Raw genomic sequence first — 20880 nt, forward strand, 5'->3', positions numbered from 1 at the left:
ACAGATTTTAGTTAAGTAAGTAGCTCCTTTCCAAGAAAAGATTGGGGAATCTGTATTAACATCAATAAATAAGCCTTAATGATATCCAAATACATTCTTTTATCTGAATTTTTCCAACTTTTCTATGTAAGACATAGCCAAAGTTCATTTGTCATGTATAGGATATTTGAAAGTGAATAGTGTTGGTTCTCTGGTAAGAGACTATTCCAATCGTTGTGTGAAGCTGTCATTTTTATATTCAGGTTTTTAAAAAGGCTGTTCTAGCAGAGATTTCAAGCTTTGCAATGTCTATCTAATAATAATAATAATAACAAGCACAGAGATTGATACAGTATTGATATAATATCTTAAAAGGTTTTTACAAAATTTTATAGATTAAATCTTAAAAGGTTTTACAAAACTATTTGTTCCAAATAAGTTCCATAAGTATTATCTCCTTTTTATAACTGAGGAAACTGAGATTCAGTGATATTAAATGTCTTACCTGCCCCAGGGTCATACTAATAATATCTTTTAATCTCCAAATCTGAAACCTTATGCTTCCTGCACATCACCTCTCGAACTTAGAAAGGCTTTGTCATCCAAGGACTAGGGTAGTTAACTTAGATAGGCTGATCTCTAGAAGAGACCAGGACCAATAGGTGATGACTTTTTTTTTCCTATAGCAACTCTTGAAGACATCTAATAATGTGTGTCAGGGGTTCTAGTCTGTAGAAGAATGAATGTCAACATTATTGAAACTGCACACATCTTTGAAATATGGTGATAATCACCACTTAATTTGATTTACTGTGTATTTCATATTGAATAAAGTATAATCCCTTTTATTTTTAAAAAATTTTAATAGGCTATAAAATGCCAGTTAACAATTTTGCCACATTTAACTATAATAGATATACATTCTATAGTTAGTAACTGCTGTTAGACTGTTTAAAATAATAATTATAACCATTTACCTATAATTTGTACTAATTTTGTTAAGTTTAAATTTTGGTTATTTTAAAATGAGTATTGTTTTTTGTTTTTGTTTTTCTCAAATGTCAAACTATTGCTCATTATTGGATATTCTGGTAATTCTTTTTTTTTTGGATTTTTTTTTCAAGGCAGTGGGGCTTGCCTAAGGCCACATGGCTAGGTAATTATTAAGTGTCTGAGGTCAGATTTGAACCCAGGTACTCCTGACTCCAAGGCCGGTGCTCTATCCACTGTGCCACCTAGCCGCCCCTGGTAATTCTTTAAAAGTGTTCCCACTTTTTTTTATAGTAGTGCCTCTATTGTCCAGTAATAAAATTTATAATGAATCTTGACTGAAAACTAGTGGTTCTGAAAATCTTTTATTTTTTTAGTGATTGTTGGTGCCAAGGAATGCTCAGTGGAGAATGCAGATGAAGTGATGAGCCTTTTGGAAATGGGTAATGCAGCTCGTCATACAAGTACTACACAAATGAATGAGCACTCTAGTCGGTCTCATGCTGTTTTCACAATCAGCATTAGCCAACAGGATTTTGCACCATGTCGGAAAGGTATGGAGATGGCTCAAGATATATCTCAGCAGTCTTCTCGACAAATTCTTTCAAAATTCCACTTTGTGGACCTGGCTGGATCAGAAAGAGCAGCTAAAACTGGAAATACAGGTGAACGCTTCAAAGAATCCATTCAGATAAACAGTGGATTACTGGCTTTAGGAAATGTGATAAGTGCTCTTGGAGACCCACGCAAGAAGGGTATGCACATCCCATATAGGGATGCTAAAATTACTAGAATTCTAAAAGATTCTCTGGGAGGCAATGCTAAGACTGTTATGATAACATGTATCAGCCCATCATCCTCTGATTTTGATGAATCTTTAAATTCACTCAAATATGCTAACCGAGCACGAAACATCAGAAATAAACCTTTTGTAAACTACAACCCTGACTGGGACAGAATGGATGAGATGGAATTTGAGATCAAACTGCTTCGAGAAGCTTTGCAGAGTCAACAAACCAATGCCCTGAGCCATGCTACTCAGCTGCCACAGGATGTGAACAAGAATAGGATCCGTTCTCTTGAAGAGCAAGTAGCTCAGCTTCAAGGCGAGTGTTTTGGTTACCAAAATTGTATTGAGGAGGCCTTCACATTCCTAGCTGACCTAAAAGATGTCGTTAACTTAACACAAAGTCAGCAAAACAGATTACAGGAATGGTTCAATATGACTCAGGAGATTAAGAAGGACATTTCTAATCCATCCAAAAATAATCAAGGAATTGGCCATATCCAGGATGGACCACATCACATTACAGTTCTCCAGCTGAAGAGGGAACTTAAAAAATGCCAGGTATTTAGATCTAACCTTAGAGACTAAATTGAAATGGAAAGTTTTGAGCTATTGCAGAAAATAGGACCATGAGAAAATCTTAGCATTTTGCTTTTGTTTTTCCTTCCCCATAAATACCATTCTATTCTCCTTATTCCTAGTTTAACTTAACCTAAGATGCAAAGGAAATATACATATATTCGAATTTTATATACTCTGTGCTTAATTCATAGGGCATTTTAAGTGGCACATTTAAAAATATTTTGCCTTGTTAAAAATATCCAGAATTAAATTGAGTAAATTTTTAACTTATGTGTTCTGCAACAAGATATGTACCTCCTCTCCCTTGAGAATAAGTGATCCTTAGAAAAAAAAATATTCCTCATTCTTTAATGATATATATATATATATATTTATATATATATATGTATGTATGTATATAGTCATAGTTAAAAACATAGTTAAGAAAATTTAGCATTTTAGTTAGATATAATTACATATGGGAGAGAAAGGTATATTTTCTTAGTAAGTCTTATGTATTTAAATATAGTGTTATGTATTTAAATATAACATTGTCTTAAAATAGGAGTGACAGGATGACATTGTGGTTATAGAGCTGGCCCAGAAGTTGGGAAAATATGGATTCATGTCTCACCTGGAACCCAAACAAGCTCTGGGACCCTGAGCACTTAGTCTTTTCTCTCCTGTCCAGTGCCCCAGGCAACTCTGTAGGACTATCAAATCTGTATTAGAGGTGCCTCAATTCATTAGAGGAAGGTTCTTACTAAGGGATCCCTGTATCCACCAATGAAAGCAAGACTTAAGTGCAGTATCTATACTTCTTCAAAAAACTTGCAGCATTGTCTGAGTTTTTAATATTACTGTGTTTTAATTGCTATTGTAGCTGATTTACCCAATAGCTATCTTTTTTTTGAATAATGTTACAATTCTTGACTTTTTTCCCCCATAGGGTTTCCTTGGTACTCCCAAAATGTAAAGTCCCTAAAATTCCTATCCAAGGGGAGGAGTAATTTCTCCTTTCCACCAGTAATTTAACTTGCTCCCCTCCATTTAGTAATAGTAGTAGTAGTAGTAGTAGTAGTAGTAGTAGTAGTAGTAGTAGTAGTAGTAGTAGTAGTAGAGAAACCATGGCATGTTCCATTTTAATAAAAATTTATTAAATCTTCCTCTGCTTCAGCACATAAAGAAACTGTGGTAAGTCATGAAAGAGCCACAAAAATTAGATAAGTTTAAAAATTCCTTTTCCTCTTGGAATTTATAATTTAGTAGGAAACTATGACCCAGAAATTTACAACTCAAAAACCAAACACATATATAATAATTTTGTACCAGAGGCTGACACCAATTGCTTTGTGAGGTCTGTTTTGGTGGTTGAATAGAATTGAAGTTAATTAGAGGATTGGGAAAGATGTCATTTTAAAGATGCATTTTAAGTTGGTCCTGACTTACCTAAAGTTATTCTTTGGTGTTATACTGTAGGGATTTCTTTGCTTCTCTACTTTCTCCCTTTTCTTTTTTCTATTTTACCTTTTACTCCTCCCTATTAATCTTTTGATGTTACTAATTAGCACTCAGCTGAAAACATTAATGTTTTAAGGATTAATTATTAGAGTGGTAACTTTGATGAAACTACATGATACCCAGGGAGACTGTAGACAAGGTCAGTATTGTGAGGAAAGAACAACTACTTTTTTAATCCTTGGAACTCAGACATCAGACATCAGGCAAAGATTTACTTCTTCAGTTGGAAACTTGAGATAGCTCCTGTGTGTTGTTACCTGGGTAGTTAGGACTGGTTTCTCTCATGACAGTGCTTTTCTTTTTAGCCCTTAATTCTTCACTTCTGGTATATTTATTACTTTGTTTGGTATCATCAGAATTCTGATTTGAGCTACCATAAAATTTCCATTTTCCTGCTGAAATGAAAATTTTAAAGGAAGTATGGTTTCAGCAGAATTTTTATTGAAGAGATGACAGGGATGCAGACATTATTGATTAGAATGGCTTTTTAGAAATTGGCAGGATGTTTTGTAGCCTTTTAGTTTACATTAGATTACTAAGGCACCCTAATTGGAAAAAAGACATCCTAAAATGAAAGTTGTCTTTTACTGAATAATAAATTAAATAATATCAGTATATGTATTAAAGCATGGAGAAATAGAAAAATATGTAGAACTGGAAGAGCAAATACATTAAGCCCTATAATAAATAGATGGTGATGCTCAAATTAAGTTAAATCAATAGTTTATATATTTAGGATTTTGCTCAATACTCTTTATTGTTAGTATTCTAAAAACATACATTAATATTTGTGAGTTTTAAAAATATGTACCCTTCATTGTATAAGTAGATGAAACCCTGGACTTGAGTCAGGAGATCTGAGTTCTTTCCTTCCTCAGAAGCCTGCTGGCTCTGGGATGGCAAAGCCTTAGTTTTCTCATCTGTAAGATGAGAATACTTGCACTATCTGCTTCACTTTAAAGTGCTATATAAATTGTTTGTAGTTGAAGCACTGAATTATCATGTTAATGACCATCTGAACAAACACTACAATAATTTTAATATTGTCATTTTGTTAATGAAATGCATTTTTTTGTTTTTTTGTTTTGTTTTGTTTTGGTTTTTTTGCAAGGCAATGGGGTTAAGTGGCTTGCCCAAGGCCACACAGCTAGGTAATTATTAAATGTCTGAGGCCGGATTTGAACTCAGGTACTCCTGACTCCAGGGCCAGTGCTCTATCCACTGCGCCACCTAGCTGCCCCATGAAATGCATTTTAAACAGACTAAATGAACTTCTTGAAGACAGAGAATATTTCCTTTTTATATTTATTTCAAACAACACCTTTAGTTCCTTAATAAATGTCTCATAAATGCTTGTTTAAATCAAATTTAAATCCAAACTGTGTAGGTTAGGGGGTTCTATTTTGAAATATTTTTGAACATTTAAGGTGGATGCTTGCCTGTGCATAGAAATACTATTCATGATATAAATTATATTTGCATTTATTTCTTTTTATGATATTATTTAATGGATTATAGAATTTCAGGACTGAAAGGATACTCTGGCTTTCATCTGGTATGACTCCCTTATTTTACATATCAGAAAACTGAAGCCTATAGATTATCTAGGGTTACAAAGCTCCCTAAGCAGAAGACCTTGGTCTAGAACTCCAATCTGCTAATTCCTGGTGTGGTGCCCTTTCTACCATACCATACTGTCTCTTGAAGAGTCATGTGTACATGCCTAATGTTCAAATGTGCCAGGATAATTTCAGAATTTTGATTGGGCATGATTGCTTGTTAATCATGATGTAAAGTGAATAATTTGTTTTGTTTTAAGATTTTTTACTTTATAGGGGCAGCTAGATGGCGCAGTGGATAGAGCACTGGCCCTGGAGTCAGGAGTACCTGAGTTCAAATCCGGCCTCAGACACTTAATAATTACCTAGCCGTGTGGCCTTGGGCAAGCCACTTAACCCCATTGCCTTGCAAAAACTAAAAAACAACAACATCTTTTTACTTTAATATTAGTAACTTCACCAACAGGCATTGAGTTACTTCTTCTACTAAGAAAAGGAATGCAAGGAAAAAAGTTCTTAAATTTTTAAAACTTTTAACTCAAAATCTTTTTCAACTTAAAAATCATTACCTCATTGTCTTGAGTCCCTATACTGTAGTGCTAATTAATTGCCTTCCTATCACACCTTGTATCAGGGTTAAATATTTTTAAGTTTTTTAAGGATAGATTAGAACTTAGCAGAGTTTTTAACTTGCAAGAACTCTTTGAAAGGTTTTGGGGGTATCGATTGAAGCACTGGTCATGGCCTCACATTTAGGCCTCACATTTTCTCATGAGCCCTAATCTTTTTCTTCCATTGTGACTGTGTTTTAATTGCTTATATCTAGTGTGCTCTAGCTGCTGATGAAGTAGTATTCAATCAGAAGGAACTGGAGTTGAAGGAATTACAGCATCAGATGCAAACATTGACTCAGGAAAACAAAGAACATTTGCTGTCTTTGAAAGAAGCACAAAAAGTGAATAGATTACAGGTATGACTGTATCATGCCAAATTAGTTGAATATACTAAACTTAATGCTTGTATTAGAAGATGACTGTTAGGATAACATAGCATATTCTTGGGTCATTTCAACCTAATGTTTTTCATAACTGTTCATCAGAAATATACTCAGGGTTTGAAGGATTCTAAACATAAAATCCTAGAAGAATTAAATGAAATATTTGCTGAAGTTGGAGAATTTATTTTTAAATGTTTCTTTAAAATCATTTAACCTGGGGCAGCTAGGTGGCAGCTAGATCACTAGCCCTTGAGTCAGGAGGACCTGAGTTCAGATGTGACCTCAGACTTAATGATTACTCATTTGTGGGACCTCGGGCAAGTCATTTAGCCCCATTGCCTTAAATTAAAAAAAAATAAAAAAAATCACTTGACTCACACTTGATACACATCCAGTGATGGACTAGGTAGTGGCAACCTATCTTCTGGGTATTTTGAATGCTTTTCTTCATCCTTTTTTACCTGGATTTTTAAGATACTATGATAGTACAGAATTTTGTACCAATAAATATAAACATAGAAATTCAGCCAGGCATTTTTTTTCCTTTCAAAATATTTGCATATTTTCCTCCTTATTAGCTTATTTAACTCTCATTTTGAAAATTCTTTTACTTCAGATTAAATATTTGTACATTTGAGCTAATATGTCACGTAAGGGTGGAATTTGTGAAATATTTCTTAGATAACTCCTACCTCCTTCCTTTCCCTGATTTTTATGCCTGAAATGACTTTAATTGGATGGGAAAAAAACCTTTCATTTTACAAGTGGAGATATGGTTTAAAGTGCACAAACCCTTAGCAAAGATAGATTTGGAATTAAAGTAATGACTGATATCAGTTCCTTTTTTTAATTTTAAGAAGGAAGAGGAGGGAAAGACAAAGGTACTATGTATACTAGAGGAGATAGGAGAGGAGTAGAGAATAACCAGAAAGGATTGCATAGTACAGATTTCAGAAAAGGCAAGTGCAGGGAGTGCTGGGGGAGTTTCAACTTCATCCACTATTATTAGGTATTTGTCTTGTGACTAGAGTGAAAAGATAGTAGTTTGAATTTATTTTTTGTAATGATATTGTTTTATATTGAATAGTAGACCTTCAGATTAAACAAATATTTATTAAGCACTTTACTGTGTGCTGAGCAATTTATCAGATGCTGTGGAGATTTAGATAAGACATGTTTACTTTCCTCGAGGAATTTGTAATCAAATAAGTAGAATAAGATAGATACTATGCAGTTCTACATATTATTAAAATAGAGATCATGTAACATTGTATATTATTAAGAAGAGGTTCTCTTTCTATCCTCTTCTTCTCCTCTCCATAATTCAAAACCTCTTTGTCAATACCTCAAATACCCCATTCTTTCCTCCTTTATTCCTGTCTCTGAGAAATAGAAGCCTCTCTTCCTTGCCAAAGGCTCCCTTCTTGAATCCTCCAATCTGTTCTTATCTTATATTGGTTGTGTCATCAACCCCTTTAGCCTCCTGGTAAAACTTGTGGACCCTTTCTTTGAATGTATAAATGCATAAAATGAGTGCTCAAAATAAAATGTATAGAATTATAAAGGAAATAATTTATATTGAAATAGTCATTTTAAAAAATGAACAAACAAGGTCATGGACTTAAAGCAAAGAACCCTGATCCTGCCTCTTCAGGAGTTTGCTCCATTTCTTGAGGGAACTGCCCTTTTTTTCCCCCCATTTCTGCTTTCCTTGCCCTTTATGGGTTTTCTCTACACCCCACCCCATACATACAAATTCAAGTCTACCATATTTTTACAAAATTTTCATTTAACCATAATATGTTCTCGTGTCATTCTTATGTCTCCTTTTCACTGTTAATCTTCTAGAATTATCTCCTCAGCCAATATTGACTTTTTACCTTATGCAGTCTAGCTTTCTCACTCCAAATTCCACTGCTTACCAGTGGTCTCTTTAGTGCTAAATTCAATAATTTTTTTAGTCTTCTTCATCATCTTTAGTCTTTAAGAAGGTGATGTGGAGAAATGCAATATGAACATATTTAGAGAATCTACCTTTAAATGTTTATATGAACTATTTGTTCTGGTAGAACAGTTCCAACTCATATTGGTCTGATCAGCTATAGCTGGATATACTATATTAACTCTAAAATAGTGATGCTATTTTGGTCTTCTTTGAGAATGAACTACAAAAACCAATCGACAGCTTTTTCATATTGTTGATTACTCCTTCCTCCTTGACATTATCTCTTTCCATGACTTCTATGATATTGCTCTCTCCTAGTTGTTCCTCCTAATGTATTAGTTTGACTATTCCTTTGCCAGATTGTCATTTCCTTTAACTTGAGTTTCCCTTGTGTCTTTTGAACCTTCTTTATATGTAGCAGGTATTTTAACTTTTTTTTAATATCATGAACTGCTTAAACAATTTAAGCTTTAGAGCTTCTTCTCAAAACAGTGTTTTATTTTTTGTTTTCTACTATTGTATTTATTTTTATTTTTGTACAAATGATTTTTTATATATTACTAAAATGTTCTTGTTTAAGAGTAAACATAATACTCCACCAAAAAATGGACCCTAATGAATAATAAAGAGAAAAAAAATTTAAATTTAAATTAAAAAAATAATGAAATGGGGGGGCAGTCAGGTGGCACAGTGGATGGAGCACTGGCCCTGGAGCCAGGAACACCAGAGCCCAAATCCAGCCCCAGACACTCAATGATCACCCAGTTGTGTGACCCTGGGCAAGCCACCCCAACCCCAACCCCATTACCCCACAAACCCCCCCCAAAACCCAAAATAAAATAAAATAATGATAATAATGATAATAATAATAATAATGATAATAATAATTGTGCTTCAGTCTGTGTTTCAACACCTCCAGCTCTGTTGCAGGTGGATTACATTCTTTATGCTAAGTCCATCACAAAAGTTATTTCCATATTTTTCCACCGTTGCCATGGCTGATCACAACTTCCTCCACTCGTACTTCCCCGCTACCATATACTATATTTTCTTTCTCTCCTTTCACTCTGTCCCTCTTCTTAAATGTGCTGTAGGGTAGCAATAGCTCATTGTAATAAAAAAATCTTATTATATGAAATATCTTAGCCTATTCCACATCTCCTTTCTTTTACTCCCATTACATTTACCTTTTAGCCATTTTTGCAATATATTATATATTCAAATTCAGCTCTCTCCTGTGCTTCATCTATAAAAACTCCTTCTACCTGCTATATTAAATTAGAAGTTTCTAGGGGGCAGCTAGGTGGTGCAGTGGATAGAGCATTGGCCTTGGAGTCACAAGTGCCTGGGTTCAAATCCAGACTCAGACACTTAGTAATTGCCTAGCTGTGTGGCCTTGGGCAAGCCACTTAACTCCATTGCCTTGCAAAAAAAAAATCTAGTTGGGGCGGTGAGGTGGTGCAGTACATAGAGCACTGGCCCTGGAGTCAGGAGTAACTGAGTTCAAGTCCAGCCTCAGACACTTAATAATTACCTTGCTGTGTGGCCTTGGGCATGCCACTTAACCCCATTTGCCTTGCAAAAAAAAATGAGAAATTTCTTATGAGTATTATCAGTGTCATTTTTCTATGCAGGAACGCGTGCAGTACATCATCATTAAGTCCCTCATATTTTCCTCTTCTCCACTGTCTATACTTCACCTGAATCCTGTATTTGAAGATCAGACTTTCTGTTTAGCTCTGGCAATTTCAACAGGAACATTTGAAATTCCCTTGATTCATTGAGAGTTCATCTTTGTCCCTGGAAAAAGACATTCAGTTTTGCTGGGTAGTTGATTCTCGGTTGCATTCCAAGCTCTTCCACCTTCTGGAATATTATATTCTAAGCCCTATGAGCCTTTAATGTAGTTGCTGCTAAGTCCTGGGTGATCCTGACTGCAGCCCTACGATATTTGAATTGTGTCCTTCTGGCTGCTGTAATATTTTCTCTTTGACTAGGGAGTTCTGGAACTTGGCTATAATATTCCTGGGGGATTGTTATTTTTGGATCTCTTTCCAGGGGAGATCAGTGGATTCTCTCAATTTCTATTTTGCCCTCTGCTTCTAGGATATCTGGGCAATTTTCCTCTAGGAATTCTTTAAAAATGATGTCAAGATTCTTTTCTTGATCATGACTTTCAGGTATCCCAATAATTTTTAAATTACCTTTCCTGAATCTGTTTTCCAGATCAGTTGTTTTTACAGTGAGATGTTTCACATTTTCTTTTAATTTTTCATTCTTTTGGTTTTCTTTTATTGTTTCTTGATTTCTCATAAAGTCAACAGCTTCTCTGAGTTCCATTCTACATCTGAAGGATTTGTTTTCCTCAGAGAGCTTTCTTATTTCTTTTTCCATCTGGACAGTTCTGCTTTTTAAAGCATTCTTCTCCTCAATAACTTTTTGAACTGTTTTATCCATTTGACCTATGTTGGTTTTTAACATGTTATTTTCTTTAGCATTTTTTTTGGATCTCCCTAAGCTGCAGACTTCTTTTTCATGTTTTTTTCTGCATCTCTCTCATTTCTTTTCCCAATTTTTCTTCTATCTCCCTCACTTGATTTTCAAAATCTCTTTTGAGCTCTGTCATAGCCCGAGCTCAATTTCTGTTTTTCTTGCAGTCTTTAGATGCAGGAGCTTAGACTTCCTCATCTTCAGATTGATTATTTTGATCCTTCTTGGGATCATAGACAAAGTATTTCTCAATGGTGTTCCTCTTTTTTCTCTGTTTACTCATTTCCCCAGCCTGTGCCTGGTTTTGGGGTGCTCCTTGAGCTTTTGAGTATTATTGGGGACCCCCCCCCAAGGATCTCAGTGTGTAAAGCTCTTTCTTCCCTCCTGGTCTGTGAATGAACACAAGCGAACCCCTCTGTCATAGGGCTGAGGTGGGGGGGGTGCCCTGCTGTTCTATGTGGGGCCTAGACTGTGATCAGGATCTGAATGTGGTCAGAGCCCCAGAGTCCTGTTCCAGTCTCTCTCCACTCCCCTACCCTTGGTATGATCAGCACTCAGGGCTTAGTTGCCTGGGGGCTCCTGCTTACCAGCTCTGCCTGCTTGTGTTTCCTGGATCTGGGCTGCTGTGGCCACGTTGCTTGCTGAGTGCCCTGAGGGCTGGGCTTCATGCACTGGCTCTGGCAGAGGCCCTCCCCAACAAAAGATCTTCCAGGAAACTGACCCCTGAGTTGCAGCTCCCAGCACCCTGGGGCTGCCTCCAGGAGGCTGAAGTTCCTTTATTTTGGCTGCCACCCCTCTAACCCTGTGGAGTGGAGCCTTTCTGCTATTTTCCAGGTTACCTTGGACTGGAGAACTGCCTCACTGGATCCCTCTGTGGGTTCTGTCTCTTGAAAATTTAGTTAGAGTCCTTAAGGTTTTTGTTTTTGTTTTTTAGGTTTTTGCAAGGCAAATGGGGTTAAGTGGCTTGCCCAAGGCCACACAGCTAAGTAATTATTAATTGTCTGAGACTGGATTTGAACCCAGGTGCTCCTGACTCCAGGGCCAGTGCTCTATCCACTGTGCCACCTAGCCACCCCCTTTACCCAATTCTAATCCTGAACTTTGGTTTCATATTCTAAGGTGTCTGCTAGATATCTCTTCCTGGATGTTTTCATAGTTATTTCATACTCAGTATGTCTAAAACAAAATTAATTATCTTCTTTCTAAAACTGTCTCTCTTCCAAATTTCCCCTTTTTAGCTTGAGGTTACCACTGTCTTCCCAGTTTCCTGGTATTGCCTTTGATTCATCTTGTTCTTTTACCATCTCATATCTCATTACCAAGTTTTATATCTCTTTTATATCTAATTCACCTACTTACCACTCTTTCTTTTCCTTGGACTTACTATCCTAATTACTATCTGATCTCTCTACTTCTCTAGGCTTTCCCCTTTTAAATCCAACTTCTACTGTCTATATAAACTTCCCAAGACATAGGTTTAATCATATTATTCCCCCTCCTCAAAAATCTTGAATGGTTCCCATTGTCTATAGGATAAAATAAAAATTTTTACCTTGGTACTTAATGTCCTTTACAATGTGGCTCTCAACCTTTTTTTCAACTTTGCTTTATATTATTATTCTTTGTGACCTCTGTGTTTCTGTTTAATTGGATTAATACTTGATTCCCAAACTTTTTATCTACTATATTTCTTGACTCTGTTCATTCTTCAAATAAATTTCCATATCTGTAATTCATTTCTGACTCCATCCTTATTTCTTCCCCTAAGAATCCTTATTTTTCATCAAGTCTCAACTCTGGTACCATCTCATTCTTGATTCTTCTTTGTGGTTAGTGCTCTCCCAGTTTTCCCTATACTATACTTATTTGAGTTTATTTTGTTAAGTCCCCATCCTATCCTTGAGAACTGTTTCCTTTTTTTTTTCTTTATATCCCCAGGACCTGGTATAATGACTTAAATTTTACAGGAATTTGTTTTAGGACTTTTAAGAAAGTCTCCATTCTTGTTTTCTCATATCTTTAATAGGAATAGATGTTAGATGTTTTCTTTTATCAAAAGCTTTTTTTGCATCTTTTGATAATAATAATCATTATTGTCATTAATGATAATAATAATAATCATTATTGTCATTAATACAGGCAATTATGCTGGGAATTTTTCTAGTTCTGAAATAGCCCTGCATTCCTGATATAAATCCTATCTAGTCATAGTGATATTAGTGATAGATTGCTTTAATCTCTTAAATATTGTATTTAAAATTATTGCATCAATCTGTATTCATTAAAAGATGGTCTGTAGTTTTCCTTTTCCCCCCCCGTTTTTGCTCTTCCTGGTTTAGGATTTGTGAAATGAAAAGAATATGGTAGGATTCTTTCTTGAACTATTTTTTAAATAACTCTTATGTGGTATTGGGATTAATTATTCTTTAAATGTTGGTAGGACCCACTTATAATGTCATCTGATCCTGGAATTTTTTTCTTAGGGAGTTCGTCTTTGGCTCATTCAATTTGTTTTTCAAACAAATTCAATAATTTTTTTCTTTTTCCTCTAATATTAATTTGGCAATTTATATTTTTGGAAATATTCATTTCACTTAGATTGTCAGTTTTACTGCCTATAAGTTAACAAAATAATTACTAATAATTGCATTGATTTTATCTTCATTGTTGATGCAATTATCCTTTTCATTTTTGATACTAATAATTTTGTTTTCTTTCTTTTTTAATATTCTCCTTTTGTACAAATGTTTTTTATACATTAATAAAATATTCTTCTTTAAGAGTAAACAAAATACCCCCTCCCCCAAAAAAATATAGACTCACTTGAGCGATAAAGAGGAGAGAAAAAAATTAAAATTAAAAAAAATAATAGTAATTGTAGGTATGGCCAGGTGGCACAGTGGACGGAGCCATAGCCCTGGAGCCAGGAGCACCCAAGCCCATATCCAGCCCCGTACACCCAACAATCACCCAGCTGTGTGACATGCAAGCCACCCCAACCCCACTGCCCTGAAAAAAACAAAGACCTAAAATAAAATAGTAATAATAGTAGGGGTGGCTGGGTGGCAGACAGAGTACTGGCCCTTGAGCCAGGAGCACCTGGGTCCAAATCCGGCCTCAAACACCCAACGATCACCCTGCTTTGCGGCCCCAGGCAGGCCACCCAACCCCATTTGCCATGCACACTCCCCCCCAAATAATAATAATAATAATAAAAAATGTGCTTCAGTGTGTTCCAACACCACCAGCTCTGTCGTGGGTGGATCACATTCTTTATGATAAGACCATCAAAAAAGTTATTTCCATATTTTTCCACCATTGATATTGCTGATCACAGCTCCCTTCTTTCGTATTTCTCCACTACCATGTACTATATTTTCTCTCTCCTTTCACTTTGACTCCTCTGTTGGGTAGCTGATTGGGTAGCTGAGTGGCACAGCTGACAGATCCCTGGCCCAGGGACCAATTGACCCTGAGCCCCCATACCACCCCTTAGTCCCAGCATCCACCTGGCCCTATAGTCCCAGACAGGCCATCCAATCCTAGCCCCTTGCAAGAAGTAAAAAAGAAAATGTGTTATATCTGACCACTCTCCCCCCATGGTCCATCCTCTCCTCCTTCATTCACATCCCCACCCCATCCCCCTGTTGCCCCCGTCCTTCTTATTCCAGATGTTGTCTATACCCCATTGAATATATATGCTGTTTCCTCTCCTAGCCACCTCTGATGAGAGCAAAGATTCCCTCATTCCTCCTTGCCTTTCCCCCTTCCATATCATTGCAATAGCTCATTGTAATAAAGAAAAATCTTATTATATGAAATATCTTGGCCTATTCCCCCCTCCCCTTTTTCTTCCATTCCATTTCCCTTTTTTTCTATTGACTCCATTTTTACACTTTATTTTATCTTCAAATTCAGCTTTCTCCTGTGCTTCATCTATAAAATCTCTTTCTACCTGCTCTGTTAATTGAGAAGGTTCATATGATTATTATCAGTGTCATTTTTCTATACAGGAATACATGCAGTTCATCATCAAGTCCTTCATATTTTCCCCTTCTCCTCCAATCTCTGTGCTTCACCTGAGTCCTGTATCTGAAGATCAAACCTTCTGTTCAGCTCTGGCCATTCCAACAGGAACATTTGAATTTTCCCTGGTTCATTGAAAGTCTGTCTTTTTCCCTGGAAGAGGACATTCAGTTTTGCTGGGTAGTTGATTCTCGGTTGCATTCTAATCTCTTTTGCCTTCCGGTATATTATATTCCAAGCCCTTTGAGCCTTTAATGTAGTTGCTGCCAAGTCCTGTGAGATCCTGATTGCAGCTCCACGATATTTAAATTGTGTACTTCTGGCTGCTTGTAATATTTTCTCTTTGACTTGGGTGTTCTGGAACTTGGCTATAATATTCCTGGGGCTTGGTTTTTTGGCATCTCTTTCTCGAGGGGATTGGTGGATTCTCTCCATTTCTATGTTGCCCTCTGCTTCTAGAATATCAGGGCAATTTTCCTGTAGTAATTCTTTGAAAATGATGTCAAGGCTCTTTTCCTGATCATGACTTTCAGGTATTCCAATAATTTTTAAATTATCTTTCCTAAATCTGTTTTCCACATCAGTTGTTTTTTCAATGAGATATTTCACATTTTCTTCTAATTTTTCATTCTTTTGGTTTTGAAGTATTGAGTCCTGATTTCTTATAAAATCATCAATCTGCCTGAGTTCTATTCTTTGTCTGAAGGATTTGTTTTCCTCAGAGAGCTTTCTTATCTCTTTTTTCCATCTGGCCAGTTCTGCTTTTTAAAGCATTCTTCTCTTCAATAACTCTTTGAACTGTTTTATCCATTTGACCTAACCTGTTTTTTAGCATGCTATTTTCTTCAGCAATTTTTTGGATTTCCTTGACTAAGATGCTGACTTAATTTTCATGTTTTTCCTGCATCTCTCTTATTTCTTTTCCCAATTTTTCTTCTAACTCCCTCATTTGATTTTCTTTTAGGTTTTCACAAGGCAATGGGATTAAGTGACTTGCCCAAGGTCACACAGCTAGGTAATTATTAAGTGTCTGAATCAGATTTGAACTCGGGTACTCCTGACTCCAGGGCCAGTGCTCTATCCACTGCGCCACCTAACTGCCCCCCCAATTTGATTTTCAAAGTCTTTTTTGAGCTCTGTCATAACCTGAGCCCAATTTCTGTTTTTTCTTGGAGTCTTTAGATGCAAGAGCTTGTGCTTCCTCATCTTCAGACTGAGTATTTTGATCCTTCTTGGGCTCACAGGCAAAATATTTCTCAATGGTGTTCTCTGATTTCTCTGCTTGCTCATTTTCCCAGCCTAAGGCTGTTTTGGGGGTGCTTCCTGAGCTTTTGGGACACTCCCACAGGGGTCTCAGTGTGTGAGGCTCTGTCCTCCCTCCTGGTCTGTGAATGACTATAAGCACCTCCCCTCTGCCATGAGGCTGAGGTGGGGGGGGCCCTGCTGTTCTATGGGGGGGCCTAGACTGCGATCAGGATCTGAATAACCCCAGAGTCCTGTTCCAGTGGCAGAGGACAGAGCTCTGCGGTCTCTCTCTTCACTCCGCTCCCTCAGCTCAATGGGCTCATGCCCTGGGGGCTCCTGCTTACAGGCTCAGCCTGCTTCCTGTTCCTGGATCTGGGCTGTGGAAAGACCACACTGCTCACTGTGTGCCCTGAGGGCTGGGCTTCACTCTGCTCACTCTGGCAGAGGTCCCCCACTGTTCCCCCAAGTTGTGCCCGGTGATCCCTGGGGCATAGGTCAGGAAATTCCCCCCCCCCCCCCCATGCTGTGAGCCACAGCTCCCAGCACCCTAAGGCTGCCTCCGGGAGACTGAAGTTTTTTCACTCTTGGCAGGTCACCCCTCTGGCAGGCCGCCCTTCCAACCCTGGGGAGCAGAGCCTTTCTGCTCTTTTCCAGTTTACCTTGTGTAGGAGAACTGCCTCATTGGGTCCCTCTGTGGGTTCTGTCTCTCGAAAATTTAGTTAGAGTCCTTAGTTTGTAAGTTTTATGAGAGAGTGTGCTGTAAGAGAGGATCCTCTCTTGTCACTCTCTTGTCTCCATCTTGGCTCCACCCTATTTTCTTTTTAAAATCAAATTATCCGGGAAGGCTAGGTTGCACAATGGATAGAGCACTGGCCCTGGAGTCAGGAGTACCTGAGTTCAAAGCTGGTCTCAGACACTTAATAATTACCTAGCTGTGTGGCCTTGGGCAAGCCCACTTAACCCCATTGCCTCGCAAAAACTAAAAAAAAAAAAATAATAATAAATAAATCAAATTAACCAATGGTTTTCTTTTCTTTTTTTAAAATAAAATTTAGCTTCTAATTTTATTTATTGGTTCAGCTTTTTAAAAATTCAATTTATAACTCCTTTAATTTTAGGATTTCTATTTTGTTATTTAGTTACAGATTTTTAATTTATTTAGGTTTTTTTTCATGGATTTGCTCTTTCCCTTTTTTATCTATGTAAGTGTTTGGTGATAGATGTTTTTTCTTAAATACTACTTTGCTTATATCCCAGAAATTTGGGGATGATGTTTTATTGTTGTCATTCTCTTTAATGAAAGGTAATGATTGTTTCTATGATTTGTTCCTTATCGGGTCTTTAGGATTAGATTGTTTAGTTTCCAATTAATTTTTAATCAGTGCTTCTATGACTCTTTTTTGAAGTGTACTTTTTTTAATTGCATTATGTTTGAAATGGATGCATATAATATTTCTGCTCTTCTGCATTTGTTTGTGAGGTTTTTAATATCCTAATACATGGTCATTTTTGTGAAGTTGTCATGTACAGTTGAGAAAAAGGTATGCTTCTTTCTCTTCTCATTCAGTTTTCTCCAGAGGTATATCGTATCTAACTTTTCTGAGGAAAATTAATTTCTTTAACTTCTTACTTATTTTATGATTAGATTTTTCTAGCTCTGAGAGGAGAAAGTTGAAAATTCCCTTCTAGTTTTGTTGTCTATTTCTTTTTATAACTCATTTAACTTTTCCTTTTAAGATTTATATGTTGAACCCTTTGGAACATATATGTTCAGCACTGATATTGCTTCATTTTCTATGGTACGTTTTTAGTAAGATAAGGTTTCCCTGATTATCTCTTTTAATTAAGTTTGTTTTTGCTTTTGCTTTATCTGAAAACCTGATTACTACTACTGCCTTTAAAAAAAAATTCAGCTGATGCATAATAGATTTTATTTCCAGTTTCTTGTTTTAAATCTGTCTAAGTCTTTCTGTTACATTTTTGTTTCCTTAAGACATCATATTGTTAGATTCTGGTTTGTAATCCATTCTGCTACCTGCTTCTGTTTTATGGGCAAGTTCATCCCACTCAAATTCACAGTTATGATCACTAATTGGATATTTCCCTATTTTCTTCTTTCTCTTTTTCTTACCTCCTCAAAAGTCTGTATTGCTTCTGACCACTGTCTTCCTTAAACTGTATAACTTCTTATCATTCATTCCCCCATCTTTCCTTCCCCACCTCCTCTGTTGGGTAAAGTAGATTTCTATACTCTGCTGAGTTTGTATATATAGCTTCCCTTTTAAAACCAATTCTGATGACAGTGAAGTTCCAATGTTGGCTCCTCTTTATCCCTCTTTTCCAATTACTTTAAAATTTCATCCTTTTGTACTGCTTTTATGTGAAATAATTTTATCCATTCTGCTTCTCTCTACCCTCTTCTCAGTGCATCCCTCTTTTGCACTCCTCTACCTTTTTTTGTATCATTCCAATATAGCTGACCTACACATATGCCCTCAATCTATGTAGGCTCTTTTGAACCACCCTAAGAATATTAAAAATTTTAGGAGTCATATGCAGGATTATAAACAGTCCTTATAAGTCTCTTATGATTTCTCTTTCTTATTAACCTTTTTATGCTTCTTTTAAGTCTTATGTTTCAATTTCATATTTCTTATTCAGTTTCTGTTCCTTTCTTCAGGAATGTGTGAAAGTCCTATTTCATTAAATATCCACTGTTTTGTCTTGTTGGAGTATACTCAGTTTTGCTGGGTAAGTTACTCTTGGTTGTAATTCTAGCTCCTTTCTTTTCTGGAATATTTTATTCTAAGTCTTTCCCATTCTTTTAACTTGATAGCTACTAAGTCTTGTATGATCCTGACTGTAGTTTCGTGGTGTTTGAATGTCTCTTTCTAGTTATCTGCAATATCCTTTCCTTAGTCTGGGAGCTTTGGAATTTGGCTATAATGTTCCTTGGAGTTGTCATTTGGGGATCTATTTCAGGGGATAAGATTCATTCAGTATCTATGTTACTCTTTGATTCTAAAATTTTCTTTACAATTTTTTGAAATATGATGTCTAAATTCTTTTTTTTAACTCTCCTTGATCTGTTTTCCATATCAATTAATTTTCTGTTGAGATATTTTGTATTTCATTTTATTTTTTCATTCTTCTGACTTTGTTTTAGTGTTTATTTTTTTAAATTTATTTTTCAATTACATGCAAAAGGAGTTTTCAACATTCATCCATCATTCCATATTTTTCTACCACTTTTCCTTCACCCCACCTCAAGGCAGCAATTGATCTGGTATAAGTTGTACATCGTTAACATGATTCCATATTAGTAATGTTGTGAAAGAGAAATTAGAACTAAGGGGGAAAAACATAAGAAAGAAAGGAAGAAAGAAAAACATAAAAGAATTTAAAAGTGAACATAGTATGTTTTGTTCTGTGTTCAGGTCCCACAGTTTGTTTTGTTTTCAGGATGTGGATGTCATTTTCCATAACAGGTCTCTCAGGATTGTCTTTGATAACTGAATTGCTGGGGGAAGTTGCATCCATCATTGTTGATCCATCTCATAATGTTGCTGTTAACATGTATAATGTTCTCTTACTTTGGCTTACTTCATTCAGCATCAGTTCATGCAAGTCTTTCCATGTTTTTTTTTTGCTTTTTTTTAAAGTCTGACTGCTCATGATTTTTTTTTAAGATTTTTTGCAAGGCAAATGGGGTTAAGTGCCTTTCCCAAGGCCACATAGCTAGGTAATTATTAAATGTCTGAGGCTCAATTTGAACTCAGGTACTCCTGACTCCAGGGCTGGTGCTATATCCACTGCACCAGCTAGCTGCCCCTGCTCATGATTTCTTTCAGAATAATAATATTCAATAACATGCATATACCAAAGCTTTTTCAGTCATTCCCCACTTGATGGCCATCTCCTCACTTTCCAATTTTTTACCATTGCAAAAAGAACTATTATAAATATTTTTGTACATGTGGCTCTTTTTATCCTTTTTTATAATTTCTTTGAAGTATAATGGTCTTGCTAGATCAAAGTGTATACACAGTTTTATTGCCCTTTGGGCATAGTCCCAAATTAATCTACAGAATGATTGGATCAGTTCACAATTCCACCAGCAGTGCATTAGTGTGCCAGTTTTCTCACATTCTCTCCAACATTGATTATTTTTCTTTTAGCTAATCTATTAGATATGAGGGTGGGGTACATCAGATTTGTTTTAATTTGCATTTCTCTAATCATTAATGATTTGGAACATTTTTCATATGATTACAGATAACCTTAATTTCTTCATCTGAAACTGCCTGTTCATATCTTTTTGACAGTTTATCAACTGGAGAATGAGTTGTCTCTTAATAAATTTGACTCAGTTCTCTATTTTAAACATGAGTCCTTTATCAGAAACAATAGCTGTGAAAATTGTTTCCCAGTTTTTCCACATATCTTGTAATCTTGCCCACATTGCTTTTATTTGTGCACAGTAATATTAATTTAATCTAGTCAAAATCATTCATTTTGCAATTTGCAATGTTCTGTTTCTCTTCTTTGGTCATAAACATTTCCCCTCTCCATAGACCTGACAAATTAACTATTTCTAATTGGCCTATAGTATCACCTTTTATGTCTAAATCCTGTATCCACTTCCACCTTATTTTGGTATAGGGAGTGAAATGTGTTTCTGCTATACTAATTTCCAGTTTTCCCTCAATTTTTGTTAGTGAGTTATTATTCCAGAAAGTGGACTTTTTCGATTTATCAAACAGTAAATTATAATCATTTA

The 20880-nt window shown here is 36.0% G+C and overlaps 1 protein-coding gene across 3 annotated transcripts in view; it reads left to right on the forward strand.

The window, feature by feature from the left end:
* The window catches only part of KIF27 (kinesin family member 27), a 151669-nt gene that overhangs the window by 29476 nt on the left and 101313 nt on the right, over positions 1–20880 (forward strand). For all 3 annotated transcript variants that reach the window (XM_074196641.1, XM_074196642.1, XM_074196643.1), the window contains 2 exons: positions 1347–2317; positions 6224–6367. In XM_074196641.1, the coding sequence (XP_074052742.1) occupies positions 1347–2317; positions 6224–6367 (1115 nt within the window). The remainder of the gene's footprint in view (positions 1–1346; positions 2318–6223; positions 6368–20880) is intronic.

This window comes from Macrotis lagotis, chromosome 8 (assembly GCF_037893015.1).
Source record: "Macrotis lagotis isolate mMagLag1 chromosome 8, bilby.v1.9.chrom.fasta, whole genome shotgun sequence".
Classification (NCBI taxonomy): Eukaryota; Metazoa; Chordata; class Mammalia; order Peramelemorphia; family Peramelidae; genus Macrotis; species Macrotis lagotis.